The sequence below is a fragment of the Bos javanicus genome, chromosome 3 (assembly GCF_032452875.1).
Source record: "Bos javanicus breed banteng chromosome 3, ARS-OSU_banteng_1.0, whole genome shotgun sequence".
NCBI lineage: Eukaryota > Metazoa > Chordata > Mammalia > Artiodactyla > Bovidae > Bos > Bos javanicus.
In genome coordinates this window covers 42,361,695-42,386,636 of record NC_083870.1, presented here as the reverse complement: position 1 = coordinate 42,386,636, position 24,942 = coordinate 42,361,695, and the positions used below count along the sequence as shown (strand labels likewise).

Sequence of the window (24,942 nt, the reverse complement as noted above, 5' to 3'; positions counted from 1 at the left end):
AACATTAAAGCATGCATATGCTTAGTCGCTCAGTTATGTCTGACTCTTTTCAACCCCATGGACTGTAGTCCACCAGGCTCCTCTGTCTGTGGGGATCTCCAGGCAAGAATACTGGAGTGGACTGCCTTGCCTTACTCCAGGGGATCTTCCCAACCCAGGGACTGAACCCAGCTCTCCCAAAGCATGCATAAAGAACAGCAAAGCTGCTTTGAAATAAGAAGTCTGGAATGGATCCACCTCAATGTAATGGGCATCAGATGGTAAGCTCAGTGTGCGGGGAAGAAGGTAGGAACACTGGGCTTATCTTCCAGGCAACAGTTGAAAGGGAGCTGGGCTAACAGCCAGGAGATAGCTTGAGGGGACAGTACTTGGGGCCTCTCATGAGAATGATGGGAAGAGACAAATGTGGGCACCAAACTGGCAGGGAAGCCATTACGGCAAATCACTGTGACTGCTTTCTAATTTTACCTGAATGCTCACCTACATTTTATATCTCATAGCTGTGCACTAAGGATGAATATTGCTAAGTAATCATCTGCAAAGTATTTGAACTCTTCTAAATATTGAATCAGTATTGAATGTTGTCCTCCAACAGTATTCACGAAAAAAGGACTGACTTCCCCCACATAATTCTTTGACATGGTTGAGGTTTATTGTGGTGGTTTGGGGTAGCGGTTAAGAAATCAGCAACTTGTCTATGGTCAACGCCCACGCTAACCAAGTTGCTTAATTTGTTTGAGACTCAGTTTCCTTGTTTGTAAAATTAGGATTTTAATAGTACCTATCTTGGAACTTACCTATGGTCCAGTGGTTAAGACAGTGCTTCCAATGCAGGGGGCATGAGTTCCATCTCTGGTTGGCAATTAAGATCCCACATGCAGCATGGCACAGCCCCGCCACCCCCACAAAGACAAAAACAAAAAACACAACCCAAATCCAAACAAAAAAACATAGTACCTAACTTGTGTTAGGATCATGATAAGTAAAGGTAAGGTAAGGATAAAATGTGTTAATATGTATGAAGCTTGATAGTCAGGAAATAAGTGGTTTTAAAGGACTTTCATTGTCAGACAGTTGTATACATACAGAACCCCTAAACTGTTTACTGAAGGCATTTGACATGGCATTTGAGTTTTCAAACCTAGCTCAGCGATACAGTGGTTTAAACTGTGTGACATTTCCTTTATCAACAAAATGACCAACAACATTTGCTTCACAGAGCAGTAGTGTTAAATTAGATAATCTACCACATGCCTGATATAGTCTGGGTGTACCATCTACTTTAATTCTTTTCCCTTTAAAGAACTCATAAATTAGTAGATGGGGTGAAGTTTGCCAAGTCCACACATTATGTTGTGCTGAGCAAACTCAATATATCATACCTTTTAAGAGAAATACATCCTCAAACCCAATCAGAGTTTATTCTAGAGGACCGTTATCTTGGTTTCTATGTCTTACGAATTTACTGTTGTTGAGTTTGAGGGTGTGTGCTGGGCCCATGGCTGTTGAAGAGAGCTTTTGGGCAAACTATATACTAACTGTCGTTTGATTTTTTTTTTTTTCCTTTGCAAAGTCATAAGATCCCAGAAGCCAGGAGTTGTTGTTTATTCATTCAGCCTCCTTCTGAGTCATTCAGGTACAGGGTGTGACTGTACTGTGTTAATTGAAACTTCACAACGGAGAAGTTTTGCGTTCACATCTGCCTGGATGGGAAGCCAGTGAGACCAGAGACTGGGTGGAAACCGTCTTGCAAAGCTACACGCAGAAGGGCAGGGCAGAAGGGCCCTCAGTTTACCACGTAGGTGGAGCTGACCAAGGCCGACTCTCAGTCTCACATTCTGAAGCAGCATGCAAGCGAAACGAAAGAGTGGGCGAGTTGTGAGCACCGAGGCTGGGCCTCCGAAGTAGAAAGACAGACAAGGGCGCCGGCTCCAGGCTGGGCAGCTGCCGGTCCTAGGCTGGTCCGCGCCGCCGGGTAGCCCTTTCTCTTTGGAAACTCCTGAGCTGCCCAAGCTGTTTAAACTCTCGGGCCCCAGCAGCTGCCCACCCCCTCACAGACCTCACCACTGGCTAGAATCTGGGACACAAGGCCTGATTTTGCGCCCAGTTGAGTGAGGGGAACCCCCACACAACACCTCGCCCCCAGCTGGCCCATTTCACTGTGCGCCCCGCGAAAGCCACTTTCTGCCCCTCAGACCGCAAGTTTTGAGGCAGCAGAAGGATAAAGGTGAGGGAGGGAAGTGAGCTGAAGTGGAGGAACCTCCCAGGCCATTCTTCTACCCGGGCTGCATGTCTCCTCCATCCTTCTGGCAGCCCTTCCCAGCACCTCGTCCCCAGGAACACGACCGGGACTCGCGGGGTCGCGGAGCTGTTTCCCCCTGCCTCCGCAGAAGCGCCTGAGGTCCGGGTCGGGGTGGGGGGGGGGGGCCCGGAGCGCCCGGCCACAATCTTCAGACTCCGATCCCCCACGGGCTGCGGGGTTAGGGGACCAGAAAGGCGCACTAGGTTGGCCAGGCCGTCCTCTGTCTCCTAAAACTCTTCTTGAGAAAAGTTTCCAAAAGCGCGTCACCTCCCTTCTTTTCTAAGGCTGGGGAAAACGATCTCCACCGCCAGGGAGCGGCGGATAGCAGGGCGAGGGCCGTGATTTATACATTTAGAGTCCAGGGGGCACCAGGCTCCGCCCCCTTTCTTTTTTTTTTTTCCCCCTTTCTTTTTTTGGTTCCCTTGGGGAGGAGGGGTTCTTTTTTGTCTGTGTGTTTCTGCCGCAGATCTTTCCTGGACAGTGAGTCTCAGCTGCACAGATCCGGCGGCCCCCAGGCGCGAGCGGAGGGGCATGGGGGTTTGAGGCACTCAATCCTCCTCATCTCTTCCTAAAGAAGCCACTCAGCCTCAGCGGGGCGCTCGGCGACTTCAGCTAACCGGTCTGCCCGGCCACGGCAAGAGCGTTGGCCATTGGAGTGTGCGGCTGCGGAGGGAGGGGATCCCGACTCGAGTAAATTGAGAGCTCGACGCAGTCAGTCCCGGGCAGCAGCAAGATGCCGAGCGCGCAGTGCAGACCCGGAGCTCCGCGAACGCAGCTGCGTCCCGCCTGAGCCAGGTAGGGAGTGAGCGCTGGGCAGGCGCGGACCCGGGCGCGCGGGGGAGCATCGCGGCCGGAGGTCTTCAGAGGCAGAAACAAAATTTTCAAACCGGAGAGAAGCAAAGCAAACACTTTTAAACCATCCATCTCTGGGTGCTGAGAACAAGCATCTCTGGGCTACCCAGGCGCCCAACCGGATCGGATTGTTCTGGGCTCACTAAAAAGTTTGGAAAAGTGTTAAGTCCTCTTTGTAGAACCATCTGGGGTTGGGGGATAGAGGAAGCTGCGGTGGGTCAGCGGAGTGGGAGGGAAGGCGCTTATTTTGGGCAATCCTATAGACAAAGACTGCGGGAGATGAGATAAGGGCTTAAACTTGCCCTGCGAGCGAGCCGGGTGTGGAATTAGATGGGGGGAAACGCGGAGCTACTGGGCGCCGAGCAGCCTCTGGGTCCCGGGAATTGCTGTGGTCTTGAGAATTCCACTTTTATCGCATTTGCTACCGTGAATGTCACCCTGAAACATTTAAACAACTTATGGGTAAACTGCTCACACGTGCCATGTTTCATCCCCTCGACACTTTGTAGTTCTCTGAGACGAGGCAACGTATTGGGGGAGGGCAGTAAATAAAACTGGCTTAGCAACGAACCGCTAGGCTTCTGTTTGTATGAGTTTCTGGAGAGTAATTTTGCATTCGGAATTTGAAACGCAGTGGCGTGTATTTTTAGCGTTTGTAATTTAATTTTTTGTATGCATGTTTGGGCTATATCCACAGTAACTAAAAATACTCCTTTTGCAATCAATGGGTGTACGAAACTTCTGGGATTTATTGCAATAGCTTATGAATGATTTTGACTGAGTACTTTTATAGTTTCTTGCACTGACTTGCGCGGAAAAAAAAAAAAAAAAAAAGAAGAAGAATGAAAAGGCAGTTGCTTCACGGAGGCGCTAAAGCTTTCCTGTTTACCGCAAGGCCAGGGCGGGCTTGGCTGCCCACACTGTGCTGTGCCTTCGGACCCTAAGCACACCTGCTCCTAGAGATTATTAATAGAGCCTAAAAAGTGACTTACGCTTTCAAATGATTTTCGTGCAAATCTAACTTCTTGCATGGCAATTAGGAGGTGGTTTTAGCTGGGTAGTGCCGGAGCACAGAGGTGTGCGTCTCACATTGGTGATTTGGTCTCTTCGAAGGTGTGACTAGGAGCTAGTGGTGAGCCCGCCGCGAAGCTGGTGAAGGCTTTAGGTTTTCTACTGGAGCTGGAAACCTGGTGGGAGTGGGGACAGCGTTGGGAGAGGTGGAGGTGTGTGTGTGTGTGTGTGTGTGTGTGTGTGTGTGTGTTGAGGAGGCAGGAGTGGAATTAAATGGGGCTCACACCTCCAGTTTTCCCATTTCCATTTGAGTGTATGTAGTAACCATAGGGGACGTTTTCGTCTTGTCGTCGAATCGGAGTTTTCCGTTTGGGTAATTTTTTTTTCTCCTTTCTTTCTCTCTCTCACCCTTCTTCCTTTTTTTCCCCAAGAAATGAGAGTTTGATGTTTTTTAAAAAAATCCTTCCCCCTGCACTCTCCCCAAGTTTCCTTAAAACAAATCAACAATAAGAAAACTGGAGCAATGCCTTTGCTAGAATGAATTACGCCAGTGTACTGTGGCTTTTCCCCTGACTCTCTGCTGTTTGTGATTTGTTTAAGGCTGTGGTTTCCGAGGCCCTCTCCAGCTAAAGAAAACCTGCACACAAAAAAAAGCCTGGATCTCTCTTCTTGAACCACCCCGGCTGCCTGTGAAGGCTCGCTCCGCCTCGCCCTCTAGCGTTCATCTGGAGAAGCGCCGCCCCGGGTGTCGGGACCCTGCGCATCATGGGGTCCACCCGTATCCCGCTGGTCAAGGCCCTCCACAGCCCTGTCTCGGACTATGTCAACTACGACATCATCGTCCGGCATTATAACTACACGGGAAAGCTGAAGATCAGCGCGGACAAGGACAATGGCATTAAACTGATCTCAGTGGTGTTCATTCTCATCTGCTGCTTTATCATCCTAGAGAACATTTTTGTTTTGCTGACCATCTGGAAAACCAAGAAGTTCCACCGACCCATGTACTATTTTATCGGCAATCTGGCCCTCTCAGACCTGTTGGCGGGAGTGGCCTACACAGCCAACCTGCTCTTGTCTGGGGCCACCACCTACAAGCTAACCCCCGCCCAGTGGTTTCTGCGGGAAGGGAGTATGTTTGTGGCCCTCTCGGCCTCCGTGTTCAGCCTCCTGGCCATCGCCATTGAGCGCTACATCACCATGCTGAAGATGAAACTCCACAATGGGAGCAACAGGTTCCGCTCCTTCCTGCTCATCAGTGCCTGCTGGGTCATCTCCCTCATCCTGGGGGGCCTGCCTATCATGGGCTGGAACTGCATCAGCACGCTGCCCAGCTGTTCTACTGTGCTGCCGCTCTACCACAAGCACTATATCCTCTTCTGCACCACGGTCTTCACTCTGCTCCTGCTCTCCATTGTCATCCTGTACTGCAGGATCTACTCCTTGGTCAGGACTCGCAGCCGCCGTCTGACCTTCCGCAAGAACATTTCCAAGGCCAGCCGCAGCTCTGAGAAGTCGCTGGCACTGCTCAAGACCGTGATTATTGTCCTGGGCGTCTTCATCGCCTGCTGGGCACCACTCTTCATCCTGCTCCTGCTCGACGTGGGCTGCAAGGTGAAGACCTGTGACATCCTCTTCAGAACGGAATACTTCCTGGTGTTGGCTGTGCTCAACTCTGGCACCAACCCCATCATTTACACTTTGTCCAACAAGGAGATGCGTCGGGCCTTCGTCCGGATCATGTCCTGCTGCAAGTGCCCCAGTAGAGACTCCGCGAGTAAATTCACACGACCCATCATCGCGGGCATGGAATTCAGCCGCAGTAAGTCAGACAACTCCTCCCACCCCCAGAAGGACGATGGGGACAACCCAGAGACCATTATGTCTTCTGGAAACGTCAACTCTTCTTCCTAAAAGGGGAAACTGCCGACCCATGGGGAGTGTTCTTGCATGGTCACCCACCACCCCAGTGTTTGGGGAGAAAAAATAAAAACCAACCAAGCCTCTGTGCCTCCACTGCTTCCAGGGAGGAGCTGTCCGAAGCCAGAGGGAGGGAGAAGGAGCACAGAACAGTCTGGTAGTGCCTGGAGTTGGTGGGTAGACTTAGTTCCTGTGAACAATGCACTGGGAAGGGTGGAGATCAGGTCCTCGCCTGGAATCTATTTCCTCCCCTTGCCGGAGTTTTGATTTTGCACTGAGCCAAAGGTCTAGCATTGTCAAGCTCCTGAAGGGTTCGTTTGGCCCCTCCTCAAAGACTAATGTCCGTGTGTGAAAGCATCTCTGACGGGAGCTTTGAGGAGATGTTTTCTTTCACTTTAGTTTCCAACGCAAGTGAGTGTGTGCACTTCTGCTTCGCTAGGTATGCTCTACATACCTACTATGCTAGGCATCCCACCCTCCCTTCCCCTTCACACCCCTCCTCAGAATACCTTTACTTTATATTTTAACTACCTGGCACTCAGAGCTGGGAGTGTGGCACAGTCCAGTCTTGAGCATATGTAGCAGGTAGGCTGCATCCAGCAGGTAGACTGTGGTGGAGATGGTTTGGAGCTGGAAAGCAATTTTACTTGCTGTGTGGCCAAAGTTTCCATGTAAGCTGGATGAGTGTTTTTGAATTTAATTGCAGTCACTTTAAAAAAAAAAAACAAACAACCTTTGCAATGAAATGTGTTGCAGTATTATATCCATCGTGGCTGAAATCTGCATAAGGAAGTCCAATTTATTTAAATGACATCAGCCAGTATCCTTAGTGTCATAAGAGAAACAAACAAGCAAAAGAAGGTGAAAACTGACTCGGGGTTGGGGGGTGACTTTGTAAACCAAGAGAGTTGTTTTTTTTTTAATTAGTTTATCTAACAATACAACATCTATCTTTGGCACTTTTGTTGATGTTTCTTTCAGAGTGTTGTGGGAATCATTTCAACCAACAGGATGGCTGTATTTTGTTGTGTTAAAAGTACTTTGTGTAATCTTTGAATGTATTTGTTTCAGCATTTTATTGGATTTTCCTAACCTGTGTTAACACCATTGAATGTGTATTTCTTCAGAAAATACCATCTTCTTGTGCCCTTAAAAAGCATTACTTTAACTGATAGGGAACATGACAAGGTTTTCAGTACATTAAGTAGTTAATTGAAGATGTGTATAAATGTCACAAAGAATAAAAAAAAATATTGGTGTCTGTTTAGTATGGTTTCCAGTGCAATTAAATCAAGAAATGTCTTTTTTTTTTTTAATAGTATTTAAAAGGTTTCTGACAATGTGGATTGTTTTGCACATAGCTTTATCAACTTTTAAACATTAATAAACTGATTTTTTAAAGATTCTTTGGTGAAGAGCATTTTTAAAAAATAATTAGTAAGACATTCTATCTGACTATGTGCCTCTTTAGAGTTAAAGTTAAAGGCAAATTTCTGTTATTCTTCATGGGATTTTATCTTGATAAACTAGAGAGTGGAAAAAAAAAGTGTGGTTTGTTTAGAAACCACTCTTTTTCAGGAAGAGAAACTTCAATAAGTTAACACTGAAGAGTAGTAAAGAATGAGATGAAAACCACCAACCTCTAAATACCACATTGACAAGTAAATGTAATTGTTTGAGTTAAATGACATTCAAGCCCAACTAAATTAAGTATCGGTGGTCCAGTGGTTAAAACTTGCCTTCCAATGCAGGGAGTGTGGGTTCGATCCCTGGTCGGGAAGCTAAGATCCCACATGCCTCTTGGCTGAAAAACAGAAAACAAGAAGCAATAGTGTAATAAATTTGTCTAAAAACATGGGTTTTAAAATAAATGATGTACAACAATATCATTGTTAAGTTAAATTATGACACTAAGTTAAATTATGACACTTTGGTCAGTTCACACCCATCCACAGAAGTTTATATTCTTGGCTTGCCACCAGCATACTTGGGAGGTGGCAGTATGGCTATGGGAGATACTGTTAAATTACTTATTTCTTTCAGAAGACTGTCTTGGCTTCTCCCCGTCTACCAGCTGAACAATATAAAACTATTCAATAGCGATAAAGTAACAACTTGTAGAATCTTGGCTGAATAGCATACACTTTTTTTTGAAAAATTTTGATTCATACTGTCTGAAAGCTTTACCATCTATAGTCATTAATTTCTTCAACTATAAAACGGCAAGCCTCACAGAATTTTTTAATTCTTGTTTTGATATTATTGTCATCTTCATTGGGGATTATATCAAAGTATTTTGGCATGTTTGGCTCCTCAGTGCTATTGTTAGCTTTCAGAATTTGTGCTTTCAAGTGTCATTGAATATGCACAGGACACAGTTGGGACGTGAAGATAAAGCCTCACCTAATAGAGTAGATGTCATTTCTGGGTAAGGTTAACTGTGGGAAACAGAAGCGTGCTCACTAAGGAAACCTTAGGTCACAACCTCCAGTTTCCTGAGGGAAATGCCAAAAATGCTCCGAAGACAAAAGACTGGAAACAAACTGGAATGTCTCTATCCATCTGTCTGCTGAAGCGGAAGGAATGAGTTCATGTAACACTCACTTCCCAGACCTTTCAGTACAGAATCAAACATAATGGAAAACCGTGTCCATTTTGGGTTTCTATGGGAGATAAAGTGGTTGTTCCCTTGGACTTATCTTTATAAGCACAGCAGTGACTCAAACGATGTGGGGAAGTTGAGGTGGAGTCGGGGAGCTCATTAGTGACAGGGAGCCCAGTTGCGCGTGCCCACCTGTGAGCACATTACTCAGTGAGTTAATATGCTTTCTTCGGAAATTCCAGACAGTGCAGTTCATTCTGAGACAACTGGGTAGTCATGGACTGTGGTTTTCCTGGTAGATGTGGGTCAGATCCCTAGTTCTAGCTAAGAGCAATGGGTGAGATGAAGGAATTCTAGGCTGCATCTCAACCAGAAATATCTGGTTTTAATTCAGTATATTTTGAGAATTGAGGATGCAAGAAAAGAAAGAAAAAAAAGGAACCCTCAGTACCTATACATTTACACTAAAATAAACTCCATAAAGTTTTGATTAAAAAAAAAAACATGTAGAGATTTTAAGAGGAGGAAAACAGACAACCAGCACAATACTTTATGGCTCATAAATATTCCAGGGAAGATCCCCTGGAGAAGGAAATGGCAACCCATTCCAGTGTTCTTGCCTGGAAAATCCCATGGATGGAGGAGCCTGGTAGGTTACAGTCCTTGGGGTCGCAAAGAGTCAGACACGACTGAGCAACTTCACTTCGCTTCATAAATATTCAGGAAAATTACAAAATGACATCAAATAATGCTTTCTTCCTCACAACTTTAAGTGTAATTATAATTTTACAGAATATTCAAATAAAAATCTTACAAAAGCCAACATTTGTTCTTCCTTTGTAGTCTCTTAATAAGTAGAAAAATTTAATTCTGTAAAAAAGTTGATTTAGTGATGTTATAAATTCAAAAGTGTACAAGGATAGGAGTTTTGCATTTATGCTAATTAGATATTATATTCTATTGTAATAATATCATCACTACAGTTGTGATTATGGGGTCTTTATTTTTTTTCCCTAATGTAAAAAGAGTTCTGAAGACTTTAATGGTCTTTATTTTCAAATTAGGTTAATTTCCCCTTGGTACATGGTGTATGTTAAAAATACATCCAGTGCAATACTTTTCCTAGTGCTTTTAACCTAATCTACAGGTTTTGCATGATTTTGACTCTTCATGCCTCCATATCCCACTGAGACCTGTTAGGTTTTCTAAGCAACTACAAATGTAGCTCTTTGTGGGAAATACCACTCTGAAATAACACCTTCAGAAAGATTACAGACCCTGTTGGGGAAATCATACAAAGTGAGAACTTGAAATTCAAGTAATTCTAAATATTAGCAATTCCTTTTTCAACTGAGAAACAAAGGATAATATTTGAATAACACATTAAAAAATACTCTACCTACAAATCTGTTAAAGATTTGATCTTGTACCTACAAATCTGTTAAAGATTTGATCTTGTAAATAGTCACTGGTTTAAAAACATTAATCTCTGATTAGGAACTATTATTTACCCATACCCATAGTATTTGCAATAGTGAGTTTCTATAATCTCAGTATAGTGTTCAATTATTATTATTTTTTTATACTGGTTGCTCCATTCTCTTCTGGAAAAATGTTTTCTGTGGACAACTAATTAGATCAAATTAGATTGATCTCATTTGTTTCCCAACACATGAGATCGAACTAGATTTGTCTATGCTTTCTCAAAATAGATTGTAAAGATCTTGAGGGAGAATCACAAATAACCAAAAGAAACCTTTATAGGAACTATTATTCTTTCCCTGTGGACACAGTGAGCTCTTGATGATGAGAAATCATAATAAATTGTGTAATTTCCTCCAGCCTTCCTTCCTGCTTTTTTGATGTGTGCTTGGTCACAAGGAAAGGGACTCAAAATACTTTTTGATATACACCATTGCCTTCACTGCAGTTCTAACTGAAACTACAGACTACTCAAGCAAGCATGGCTTTCTTGAATAACTGAAAGTCTTTAGATTGTCTGCAGAGAAAAAGAATTTTTAACCAGTGGTCAAAGAGCTAGGAAAGATAAGAGGAAGATAACACTGAGAGATGGTTAGGGTTATACCTGTATTTAATTCAGTCTTTTCACAATCTTTGACAAGAGCCAGGAGCTAGAGCAAACTTGGTTCATGTTAAAGATATCTGCCCTAATACCGCCTATCTCTTACTCCTCCTGCTTTCTGCTCAGATTCTTCAGACTCCCAAGGGATTCCTGTTTTTTTCCATACTCTCTTTGAGGATTGAAGGATTTACAAATCAGATTTAACTCTGGGTATAATCATTAGTAAAAGCCAAGTATAAACTGCAAATTTGAAAGAACAGGAATTGCTGCATTTGTTTTATTGAACCACTGGCATGTGCCCAACCAGCTTCTGTATTAATTAATGATGGATAAGCACATTGTGGTAAATTCACAGAACGGAGTATTCTGTGAATATTCAGCAATTAAAAAAAGAACTATTACTGCTATTTGCAGCATTCTGTGCAAATAGCAAAACCACTACACTGAGAAAAAGAAGCCAGCCACCAAAGAGAACATAACTGCGTGATTCCATTTATGTGAAATTTAAGAACAGACAAAACTAATCAATGGAGATAGAAGTCATCAGAACAATGGTTGCTTGGGGGACGAGGACAAATTGAAAAGGAACATGAGGACACTTTCTAGGTTGTTAGCAATGTTCTCTTTATTAATTTTTTAAGGTGTTGGTTACTTGGTGTATGGATTGGTCTAAACTTATCCAACCATATTCTTAAGATCTGTGGAATTAAAAAAAGAGTCACCTTGGTAAACTTCTACTTTTGAGTATGCTGCTGCTGCTGCTGCTAAGTCGCTTCAGTAGTGTCCGACTCTGTGCGACCCCATAGACAGCAGCCCACCAGGCTCCCCCGTCCCTGGGATTCTCCAGGCAAGAACACTGGAGTGGGTTGCCATTTCCTTCTCCAATGCATGAAAGTGAAAAGTGAAAGTGAAGTCACTCAGTCGTGTCCGACTCTTAGCGACCCCATGGACTGGCAGCCCACCAGGCTCCTCCGTCCATGGGATTTTCCAGGCAAGGCTATGCAACCGGCACTTTCTCTGTGAAATTATAGAGCAAGTTTTCAAAGAGTTCAGTAGATGTGGCAAAAATCCTAAAATGTTCCACAAAAGGAACACATGCTTTTTTAGTATCCTCCAAGGCCCCAGAACCAAAACATTAAAATGCTAAGTAACTGTGACCTGATGATATTCTCTTTGCTTCTATAGGATGAGAATTTGGCCTGGTATTGGTATTTGTAATCTCTGAAGAATTTCTATGTCTTGAAAGAGTCTAGGGTTATAACTGAAACTCTCACAATGAAAGTTTATTAACAGTCAGATTTCAGTTTTAGGTGCATTGTAAACCACCTAATGAAGAATGGACTTTTACACAAAGGCAAGGATTCTGAAACATGTTAGTAGTGGTGACAGACAAACTGGAGTGTGCCAAACCACCTGACCAAACCTGTAAAAGATAGTCAGTCACATAACACTTGTCTTGGGTGCAAGATCTGCATTGTTAGAAGTATTGGTAGTAGGCAGAGACACAAAAGAAATAGATAATATTATACTCTCTCTCCCTCTCTCTCTCTCTCTATATATATATATACATGTATATATATACACATGTGTGTTGTATTAAAGCATAGTTGATTTAAAGGAAATCAACCCTGAATACTCATTGGAAGGACTGACACTGATGCTAAAGCTCCATTGCTTTGGTCACCTGTTACAAAGAGCTGACTCATTGGAAAAGACGCTTATGCTAGGAAAGGTTGAAAGCAGGAGGAGAAGGGGACAACAGAGGATGAGGTGGTTGGATGGCATCACCGACTCAATGGATATGAATTTAAGCAAGCTCTGGGAGATGCTGAAGGACAAGGGAAGCCTGGCGTGCCACAGTCCATGGGATCACAGTCGGACATGACTTAGCAACTGAACAACAAATGTTCTCTCTCTCTCTAGATATATATATGTATATATATATATACATATATATATTATTAAAGTATAATTAATTTACAATGTTGTATTCATTTCTGCTGCACAGCAAACTGATTCAGTTATACATATATATATATATACATACATTAAAAATTTTGTTTAAAAATACAAAGGATATTGAATAGAGTTCCCTGTGCTATATAATAGGACCTATTTTTATCCACTAAGCTTATGCTTTTGAGGGCTCTATAAGCTTGCTGCAGCTAGTTAGCTTGTTCTCCTGTGCTTTGTGCTGTCTGAGGACTCTTTCCTTCACCTGCTCTGGGAGTAGCTGGGCAGATGCTGCTTCAGGCACTGCAGTGCTCCTGGGCCAGGCTGATCTGACACATGGAAGAATGGGAATAGGGAAGAAGAGACAGTGCTTCCAGTGCTGACTGGAGTGGGGAAGGTAAGTAGTTGCTCATCTACTTCCCTAGAGCTCAAATCCTATTATTGCTCACGTTTCTGCTGCTTTGTTGAAACCAGGGCAGAAAGAAGAACCCTAGAGGAAGCACTGATGGGGCTTGTTTCCTGGTCCCACCCTTCTTGATGGGTGCACCCACCCATGCACCCGGACCTTCAACAAGAATGCCTGCCCTAGGCTGTGTGCCATGGGGACCAGGCGAATGATGAACAAGATCCCTTCCTTCATAGAGCTTACAGGAGCCATTCCTCCAACTATAGTACCTCGATGGTTCCTTCTCTATGGAAGAAGAGATACAGCTGATACAAGCAAGAAACAGTTATTCTTTCCAAGAGTTTTCCAATGTTGTATACTTCCCTGAATGTATTCAGTTTTCAAGTAGTGTTAAATAATTTAATTTAATAAATATGATCAATGTTGGCAAATTTGGTCTTTGGCTTTTATTTCACAAACATCTCTAAATAACTTAAAACTAAAAAATGGGGAATTAACTTATAGATTCCGACTAGAGAGAAGTCCTTTATGTTATTGGACTCTGTTATAAATATTGGTATTGGTATTCAATTTTCCAGTTTTTCTGATATATATTTGACATAGCACTATAAATTTAAGGTGTAGAACATAATGATTTGACTTACATTTGTCATGAAATAAGTATCACAGTAAGTTTAGAGAACATCATTTCATGTAGATATAAAATTAAAGACAGAAAAAAATTCCTTATGGTGAGACATCTTAGGACGTCGTTAACAACTTTCTCAACAATTTTCCTATATAACATACACCAATGTTAATTATATTCATCATGTTGTACATTACATCCCTTGTATTCAATTTTTCAAATTGTTCTAGGTCCCATGTGAAATCAAAGCATTCAACATTATTTTAGTTTCTATCTCACTTCACTTCGTGCTTTTTTTCTAGAACCCTGCTGTGACCTGTGTTGGGTGGAGGCACTTTGGTGAAATGGGCCAATGAAGTCTACATTTGAATAAGTCTTAGGTGGTGTATTTAACCTGGATGCAAAAGAGAGAAAAATGCATAACTCAAGAGGAAACATGACGCACATCCTTAATTATCAATATCTCGAGCAAATTCATCTAAAGTGAACAATCACAAATCCTCTCAAGGACTAGAGAAAGAACCCTAAGTAGGTCTTTTGCGTGTTGTATGTTTCGATGACTACTGATGCCGGGGAGCTGGGGCTGGCTCTCAAGGATTCCACATCCCAATATCACATACCAATCACTGCACCTGCTCAGATGCCTACTCACCAAGACCGGATCTACCCCTCAAAGGACTACTGTTGGCAGGACTGGGTGGTGTCATTCTTTAGTACAAAGGAAAGCATCTTTCTAATTTCAGGGTTCCTTTTGTGCCTGTCTAGACACTTCAGAGAAAAACAAATTTAAGTTACCAGTAAAAATGTTCTAAAATAAGAGGAGAGTGGTGCTAAATCACTTGAAAGGTATTAACTATCATATGCCTCGAGATCCTTCACTCACTCAGCTTCTGCAGGTTTTTGCGGCACCAGAAACAGTGGTTAGGTCTCACATGCTGTTCTGCTTCAGCTAGCTTCAGTGGCCACCTACAGAAATAGTTCTTGGTTTCTCTTCCTTGTCTAGATGCTGGTTAGGGCAGCGTTTAGAAAAACACGGATTTTCATATTCCCCATTCACACGTGTAGTGCAAATTTAGGGTATTAAAGAATTACCTAGATTATTCAATGTATAAAATCCTTTACTTCAGTTATTTGAGTATTTTCTGTCCATACTGTCGCCAACTAAATTATTATACTATCAAAAGTACTATAGTAGGAGTTGCAAAATTACAAGGGATTTAGAAGACATACCCGAAGGACCTTCTAATTTAAAGGGAAAAAATGACCCCTATAACAGCAAAGTTTGAAAAGCAGTTTTATATACATGATCTCATTTTATATATTCATTTTATCAGGTTTTACTTTTTAAAATTATGCTTATACAGTGTTTTTTGCATAATCAGCTATTTTTGAATTGTGATCCTAAGTAGCCAAAATTGAAATGGGTTGAAGTAATTTAAATATTTGTAGGTTATTTGTGTTAAATAGATTTCCATTCTCTTTTCACTTTCTAGAAAATTCAATACAAGCAGTTTAGTTACTGGACTTGTTACCAGAGGAAAAGTAAAAGAGATGTCTGGGGGAAAAAAAAAGAGAGAGAGAGAGATGTCTGGATTACACTATCCTTCCCTTAAATGTGATCTACAGGGACAGGAGCTATGCCATGGAACCTGGAAGATAAGCAGATTTAGATTTCTGGGGTTGTTTATTTGGTATCTTTCTATATTCATCAGGCTTTCTAGTAGATTTGTAAATAGGTCAGTGTTGGATATTCTCACAAAGTCTAGGATAAATACTAGTGAAGACACTAGAGTGTAAATTTGAAGTATGTGTTAATACCTAACCCACACAGCAACTAATTCCTAGCAGTATGGGATTTTGGTTGCCTAAGTACACATCAGATTTCCAGTAAAGGGAAAAAATACTGTTTAATCTTTTGTTTGTCTTCTCAAACAAAACAAAACAAGGAATGAATTAACTAACTCCTCCCTAAAATAAAAAAGTTAGAATAAATGTGTTAACACAGTGTTCAACACTGGAAATCTAAAGTATTTTTAAATTAAGGAATCAGTTCAGTTCAGTTCAGTTCAGTCACTCAGGCATGTCCGACTCTTCGCCACTCCATGAACTGCAGCACGCCAGGCCTCCCTGTCCATCACCAACTCCTGGAGTTCACTTAAACTCATGTCCATCGACTTGGTGATGCCATCCAGCCATCTCATCCTCTGTCGTCCCCTTTTCTTCCTGTGCCAAATCCCTCAAAGCATTAGAGTCTTTTCCAATGAGTCAACTCTTCTCATGAGGTGGTCAAAGTATTGGAGTTTCAGCTTTAGCATCATTCCTTCCAAAGAAATCCCAGGGCTGAGCTCCTTCAGAATGGACTGGTTGGATCTCCTTGCAGTTCAAGGGACTCTCAAGAGTCTTCTCCAACACCGCAGTTCAAAAGTATCAATTCTTCGGCACTCAGCTTTCTTCACAGTCCAACTCTCACATCCATACATGACCACTGGAAAAACCATAGCCTTGACTAGATGGACCTTTGTTGGCAAAGTAATGTCTCTGCTTTTGAATATGCTATCTAGGTTGGTCATAACTTTCCTTCCAAGGAGAAAGCATCTTTTAATTTCATGGCTGCAATCACCATCTGCAGTGCTTTTTGGAGCCCCCAAAAATAAAATCTGCCTGTGTTTCCACTGTTTCCCCATCTATTTGCCATGGAGTGATGGGACCAGATGTCGTGATCTTAGTTTTCTGAAGGTTGAGCTTTAAGCCCACTTTTTCACTCTCCTCTTTCACTTTCATCAAGAGGCTTTTTGACATATAGTTTTATTTGCGCTTTAAAATAGACTTCCCTGATTCATAGAAAGGTGGCGTTTTGGAATTGCTATATGATTTTATCAGAGTCTTAAAAGAAATAAATATTTATACATAATTTTGCCTAACAGAATAAACCTATGGAGAACTTGGAGAAATTAAACACTGGGAAAAAAACAAAACAAAACAAAACACAAAGTACACAAGAGATGAATTTCACTGAAAAACCACTAAATAACTGAATGTCAGTTCCTTCCCTGGTGAGGACAGTTTTCAGGCCACCACAACTGCCCTGCGTCATGTCACAGTTGAGTCTGGCATTGTGGGTGAAATTATTAGGTGGTTTGCAGAATTTTGACTCATACAGAATTGTGTTCCAGTTTTACCACAGTAAGTTCACTTTAAATTTTGTATTTCATTATTAATTAAGAATGCACTGGAGACTAGCAGGAAACTTCCATTTGTAACAAAGTAATCAGAACATATTCTTATTGTTGAAAGTGCTTTAACTTCCTCCCTATTTCCACTTAAATCTGAAGGAAAAAGAACAATTTGTATTTCATACAAAAGAAGTCTAAGATATCAGGGATTTCTATAGATTCTCTGCTTTATAAGCTTCACTCTTTGTATGTCATTCCATGAACTTTCCTGTAACTTAGAGGAGGTCCACAGCTTTAACCCTTAGTTCAGAGGGTTGTAACACGCTGCCTAAAGCAAATAAAAGTTGGCAGCATCATTTCCCTTGTTGAATTCTTTTTCCGGCAAACTTAAGGAGGGGTATAAGTTGAGGGTGTAACTTTGTTTCCTGTATTTTTGAACCAGGAGGATATCCCTGGGATTGGTGGCTGACTACTTGAATAACATTTTCCATGAACACTATTCATACCTCATGACTTTCACTAGGAAGCATTAGCAGCTACTCGAAACACAGTTCTGCTTTTCACTTAATCTAAAAAGAGATTGAAGAGGCCTTGGCCAAGTTAGGAAAAGGATAACAAAGCATAAGTTCTTTAATGGGATGTATCCTACTAACATAAAAGTTTAAGTGTACTAGAGCCCATTCCCACAAGCAAGACCTGATTCCAGGGCTGGCACTCAGGCTGATGACCATCACACACTGAGAAATAGTGCTACGGAGAAACAAACCTAATTCCACCTAAATGAGTCAAGTATGGGTTTGGGGAATGTGAGGATCTGTCTGTTAAATTTTGCTAAGATCAGGATCTTTGTGATTTACAGTATTCTCCATGGAATTGGGCTTATCTTTATGGAAAAGAATTGTAGGATCTAGAAAGCATTTAGTTTTGTGAAGCTCTGTTTGAATTCCTTAAGTAGGGTGAAATATTCCTTTATATTGCTGAAACGCCTCCATATGCTGCAGGGTTGGGGGCACTCAGTGCAGCAGGGCACGAATGGGACCTTTTGAAGGAGGTCACCTTTATCTTCATTAGCTCCACCATAGTTTGGCCTCAGGTCAAACAACAGGGAGGGAAGTCAGTCCTGCCCATCAACAGAAAATTGGATTAAAGATTTACTGAGCATCAGAACAAGACCCAATTTCCCCCCTCAATTATTCTTTCCTGTAAAGAAGCTTCCAAAGCTTCTTATCCTTATCCATCAGAGGGCCAACAGAATGAAAACCACAATCACAGAAACCTAATCAAACTGATCACATTTACCACAGCCTTGTCTATTTCAATGAAACTATGAGCCATGTCATGTAGGGCCTCCTAAGACAGACAGGTCATGGAGGAGAATTCTGACAAAATGTGGTCCACTGGAGAAGGGAATAGCAAACCACTTCAGTATTCTTGAGAACCCCATGAACAGTATGAAAAGGAAAAAAGATAGAACACTGAAAGATGAACTCCTCAGGTTGGCAGGTGCCCAATATGCTACTGGAGATCAGTGAAGAAATAACTCCAGAAAGAATGAAGGGATGGAGCCAAAGCAAAAACAACACCCAGTTGTGGATGTGACTGGTGATGGAAGTAAAGTCTGATGCAGTAAAGAGCGCTACTGCATAGGAACCTGGGATGTTAGGTCCATGAATCAAGGTAAATTGGAAGTGATCAAACAAGAGATGGCAAGAGTGAACATCAACACTTTAAGAATCAGCTAACTAAAATGGACTGGAATGGGGGAATTTAACTCAGGTGACCATTATATCTACTACTGTGAGCAAGAATCCCTTAGAAGAAATGGAGTAGCCCTCAAAGTCAACAAAAGACTCTGAAATGCAATACTTGGATGCAACCTCAAAAATGACAGAATAATCTCTGTTCGTTTCCAAGGTAAACCATTCAGTATCACAGTAATCCAAGTCAATGCCCCAACTGTTAGGGAAAGCACACTGATTGAAACCGCCCACCCTGGCCAGGCACCGTAGTAACCATTTGCATGAGTTGTTTGATGACAGGAGATCCTGATAAGGAATATGGAACTAATAAGCCACCACCAACTGGAAGAGTTCAGGAAAAGTTGAAAGGAGACACGGCGTGTCCGTCCACTTCCCAGAATCCCTCTCACTAGCATCCATCTTGGCTGAGCGATGTGTGCGCCACCAGGAAAGACTCTGAATTAGAATGATTGGCCAAAGATAACCCAGAAACTAATCCCATCACCATAAAACCCGAGACTGAGGCAGAGCAGTTCTCCTGGGTTCCCTTACCCTACTGCTCTCCACCTGAGTGCCCTTTCCCAATAAAATCTCTTGCTTTGTCAGCACATGTGTCTCCTCGGATAATTCATTTCTGAGTGTTAGACAAGAGCCCGGTTTCAGGCCCAGGAAGGGATCCGCCTTCCTGCAACACAACCAGTAATGCTGAAGAAGCTGAAGTTGAATGGTTCTATGAAGACCTACAAGACCTTCTAGAACTAACAGCCAAAATAGATGTCCTTCTCATTATATGAGACGGGAATGCAAAAGTAGGAAGTCGAGAGATACCTGGAGTAACAGGCAAATTTGGCCTTGGAGTACAGAATGAAGCAGGGCCAAGGCTTTGCCAAGAGAACACACTGGTCATAGCAAATACCCTCTTCCAACAAAACAAGAGAAGACTCTACATATGGACGTCACCAGATGGTCAATACTGAAATCAGATTGATTATATTCTTTGGAGCCCAAGATGGAGAAGCTCTATACAGTCAGCAAAAACAAGACCAGGAGCTGACTGTGGCCCTGATCATGAACTCCTTACTACCAAATTCAGACTTAAATTGAAGAAAGTGGAGAAAACCACTAGACCATTCAGGTGTGACCTAAATCAAATCCCTTATGATTATACAATGGACGTGAGAAATAGATTCAAGGGATTAGATGTGATAGACAGAGTGCCTGAAGAATTATGGATGGAGGTTTGTGACATTGTACAGGAGGTAGTGATCAAGACCATTAGCAAGAAAAAGAAATGCACAAAGGCAAAATGGCTGTCTAAGGAGGCCTTACAAATAGCTGAGCAAAGAAGAGAAGTGAAAAGCAAAGGAGAAAAGGAAAGATATACCCATTTCAATGCAGAGTTCCAAAGAATAGCATGGAGAGATAAGAGAGACTTCTTCAGTGATCAATGCAGAGAAATAGAGGAAAACAAAAGAATGGGAAAGTCTAGAGATCTCTTCAAGAAAATTAGAGATATCAAGGGAATATTTCATGCAAAGATGGGCACAATGAAGAAGAGAAATGTACGGAAATACAGAAGCAGAAGGTATTAAGAAGAGGTGGCAAGAACACACAGAAGAACTATACAAAAATAGATCTTCATGACTCAGATAACCATGATGGTGTGATCACTCACCTAGAGCCACACATCCTTGAATGAAGTCAAGTGGGCCTTAGGAAGCATCACTATGAACAAAGCTAGTGGAGGTGATGGAATTCCAGTTGTGCTATTTCAAATCCTAAAAGATGATGCTGTGAAAGTGCTGCACTCAATATGTCAGCAAATTTGGAAACTCAGCAGTGGCCTCAGGACTGGAAAAGGTCAGTTTTCATTCCAATCCCAAAGAAAGGCAATGCCAAAGAATGTTCAAACTACTGCACAATTGCAATCATTTCACACACTAGTAAAGTAATGCTCAAAATTCTCCAAGCCTGGCTTCAACCTTACATGAATCATGAAGTTCCAGATGTTCAAGCTGGATTTAGAAAAGGCAGAGGAACCAGGGTTCAAATTGTTAACATCTGTTGTATCACTGAAAAAGCAAAAGAGTTCCAGAAAAACATCTATTTCTGCTTTATTGACTATGCCAAATTGACTATATTGACTACTGAAAATTCTTAAAGAGATGGGAATACCAGACCACTTGACCTGCCTCCTGAGTAATCTGTATGCAGGTCAAGAAGCAACAGTTATAACTGGACATGGAACAACAGACTGGATCCAAACTGGGAAAGGAGTACATCAAGGCTGTTTATTGTCACCCTGCTTGTTTAACTTATACGCAGAGTATAACATGCAAAATGCCAGGCTGGATGAAGCACAAAGTGTTAGGAAGATTGCTGGGAGAAATATCAGTAACCTCAGATATGCAGATGACATCACCATTATGGCAGAAGGTGAAGAAGTACTAAAGAGCCTCTTGATGAAAGTGAAAGTGGAGAGTGAGAAAGTTGGCTTAAAACTGAATATTCAGAAAACTAAGATCATGGCATCTGGTCCCATCACTTCATGACAAATAGATGGAGAAACAATGAAACCAGTAAGAGAGTTTATTTGGGGGAGCTCCAAAATCACTGAAGATGGTGACTATAGCTATGAAATTAAAAGACACTTGCTCCTGGGAAGAAAAGCTATGACCAACCTAGACAGCATATTAAAAAGCAGAGACATTACTTTGTCAACAAAAGTCCATCTAGTCAAAGCTCTGATTTTTCCAGTAGTCATGTATGGATGTAAGTGTTGGACTATAAAGAAAGCTGAGCATTGAAGAATTGATGTTTTGAACTGCGATATTGGAGAAGACTTTTGAGAGTCCCTTGGACTGCAAGGAGATCCAACCAGTCACTGGAAGGACTGATGCTGAAGCTGAAATCCCAATATTTTGGCCACCTGATGTGAAGAATTGATTCATTTGAAAAGACTCTGATGCTGGGAAAAATTGAAGGTGGGAGGAGAAGGGGTCAACAGAGGATGAGATGGTTGGATGGCATCACTGACTCAATGGACATGAGTTTGAGTAGTCTTGGGGAATTGGTGAGGGACAGAGAAGCCTGGTGTGATGCAGTCCATGGGGATGCAAAGAGTTGAGCACGACTGAATGACTGAACTGACAACTCCATATGCTGTTTGGCTAATTAACCTGATATCTTGCAAAATGACATTTTATATACCATGAATGGCAGAGCAGAGCAGTTGAAAAACCATTTCAATAATGAATCAGTGCTTCTAGCCTGGTCTTCATTCCTTGTCAGTGCTGTAAAGACCAATAACTTGTTTGCCAGCATCCTTCCATCATTTGGCTCTCAGGAGTCTCTTGCACACGGGTCTTGATAGATCAGCTTCATAATTAGATGCTAAGGTAGCCACTTAGATCCTGAGGCCTTGCATCCTGGCTGCTGAGTGGCTTACGGAAGGTTTCCTAGTCTATTTAGATCTTTGTGTCAGTGGTGGCTCTCAAATGCCTCTGGGAAGCAGGCAGAGGACTACTGGAATGAAGTGAGTCAGATAGGAGTGAGACCAACTTGAGAAGAAAGTCCATCTCAGTGAGGAGTCCTTACTTCCTCCAGTCATATGTTGCCAGCTGAGAATAGGAACCCAGTGTTTTCAGATGTTCCTATGGGAGATGGACACAGGGATTCTGACGTGTAGTCTGAGTTTTAAATGCTGGTAGCTGATTCAATTTCAGAATAATCTCATACAGACCAAACTTCACATGATAGTATTCACAGATGACCTAAGGGCGCCTATTTATCACTTAATTTAAATAGAAATAACTGAGCTCGTCATTGAGATCCACCATTGGTGCTCAATCAGTCTCACAGTGAAGCAGTTTCCTGGGATGTGAAAACTCTTGTGGAGTTGGGAAACCGTCTAGATTGGGTTCTGGGACTTTGTGTTAGGGAGTCGTCTTGGTTGGTGTATGTGATCTTTGTAGGCTACCACATACCTGGATGAGAGGTTCCAGCTCTCAGACTGCGTGGTGATGATGGATACTGAAACACTAGCATCTCAACCTTTCAAAAAATTGCCATCTCTTACAAAGTAGTAGCATAATGAGAGTGTCAGTCATGGGCATTGGATGCTACAGTACTTCCCAAATGTTGGCTCTCTCTATCCTCCTTTTCCAAAATTACTTTAAAATTTGAAAGCTTCAGAAAGTGTATGAGCAAGTCTGACTTTCCCATTTTTCTGCTTGCTACACACAATAATCCTATGAACAACAATCCTATCCACTACCTGTTTCCTTAGAATGAAGAATCTTAAGCTAATGAGGTGGCTCAGTGGTAAAGAATCAGCCTGCCATTTTAAGAGATACAGGAGATGTGGGTTCCATCACAGGGTTGGGAAAATCCCCTGGAGGAGGACATGGCAGCCCACTCCAGTATTCTTGCCTGGAAAAACCCATGGACAGGGGAGCCTGTTGGGCTATAGTCCATAGGATCACAAAGAGTTGGACATGACCAAGTGACTGAGAATGCGCATACACACACAATCTCCAAGAAGGTGGGCTATGCTTTTCCATTACCCAGAGAAGCCAAGAGAACTTCTTCAGGCTTCCCAGACTCATAATCAAAGATCTGCTGAGTTGGAAGGGACCTTAGAGATTCACATGTCCAAGGGTCTTATTTTAGAGATTAGTGACTTGCTCCTGGTTCCTCATCATTTCTCTTTTCGTTATACTACTAAATATTTGGAAATCATAGTCTTTTTAGCAAGACCCATGACTGAAAGTGAAATACTTGTGTTGCTGATTGTATTTCCGGTTTTATGCATCCAGCTTTATTTCTTTTAGATCCCGCCAGGTTTTCTTTAGACCCTTAGGCTATTGGCACTTGCTAATTTTTGCAACTGGGATAAGTGGAATGCAACTCTCTGAAATGACAATGATTTTGCTTCTGCAGCACTGGGAATGAATGTCTGTTGAACTTAGAGGGAATCTCAGATCAAAGCAGATGGGTGTATGAAATGTTAATGTAGATGTTACTGCTTGACCAAAGAACCCAACAGAGGGTAAAAACCTCATGCTGTAATTTAAAAAATGGTGGAGTCTTTTGTGGTTTGTAACGTCACTGGAAACCCAAGAAAGGACTTACTTTATGCAGTTTGGTCTGTTTTGTTCTTTATTTTGATTACACAAAGCTCAAGAGTTCTTTTGACATTCAAAGATGCTATTTTAGTTAAATCTCTGATTTCTGTTATGATTTCTGTTTTCCTTTCCTTTTATTTTTCTGGGATTGAAGTTTTGTTTCACACATAGCCTCTTCTACTTTCTTCTGATTTCTTTTATCCAGATAATTATTAACGTTTCAATTTAGACACAGCAGCTGCCACAAAATTGGTGTTACATTCTTAGCAGAAGGATCATTTTTGTGGTAGGTAGGGATTATTTTTGCAGTGGTCACAGCCATCTGGTCATGGAAAAGAACACCAGGATCTTCCTTGTAATATAAAAAAGGGGGTGGGAATGTCATTGAAATTTATTCTATATGAAGAGATTTCCTTCCACAGGAGGAAATACATTGAGAAGGCACAGTAGTCAGTTTGATCTGTGCTTGAATTCTGTCCACACCACACACAGGTGTGTGACCCTGGAGAAGTTATTCAACCTGTCTGAAGTCCTTTATCTATCAAATCTTGATGATAATGACAACCTCAAAAGGCTATGGTGAAAATTAAATAGGATCATGTTTATAACGTCTGGCACAAAATAACTACTAGTCAATTTTTGTTTATTTCTTCATTCATTTAACAACTTTATGGGGCACTTATGGCTTCCCTTATGGCTTAGCTGGTAAAGAATCTGCCTGCAATGCTGGAGACCTGAGTTCGATCCCTGTATTGAAAAGATCCCCTCGAGAAGGGAAAGGCTATCCACTCCAGTATTCTGGCCTGGAGAATTCCATGGACTAGTGACTTTCACTTTCACTATTATGCTCCAGACACTGCCAACACATCAAGAAAATAGACAAAATCATTACCTACAGACAGTTCCCTTTCTACTCTCTTTCCTTGTCAGTCATTCGATCCTCCTGAGTCAAGCCAGGACACTTAGGGTGAATATTGTTCTTTCAAAGAATTCATTCCTTTGGAAGTCCTGACAGTCAACAAATGCATTTTCTGCTTACATTGCCTTTCACAGGAAACCAAACAAAGAACATATGACGGAATTGCAAAATTTAACATACAGTGCAGCTTGAATGTGCAGAAAAATGACCTTTATTGTCTATACTGTT

General features: G+C 41.9%; 1 protein-coding gene across 1 annotated transcript; it reads left to right on the top strand.

Annotated features, from left to right (window-relative positions):
* The first annotated feature begins 1,572 nt into the window (after window positions 1-1,572).
* On the top strand, window positions 1,573-7,488 carry S1PR1 (sphingosine-1-phosphate receptor 1). Its single transcript, XM_061411036.1, has 2 exons — window positions 1,573-3,097; window positions 4,766-7,488. The coding sequence occupies exon 2, from the start codon at window positions 4,931-4,933 to the stop codon at window positions 6,077-6,079; it is 1,149 nt and encodes a 382-aa protein (XP_061267020.1). The 5' UTR covers window positions 1,573-3,097; window positions 4,766-4,930; the 3' UTR covers window positions 6,080-7,488.
* Window positions 7,489-24,942: the final 17,454 nt, after the last annotated feature.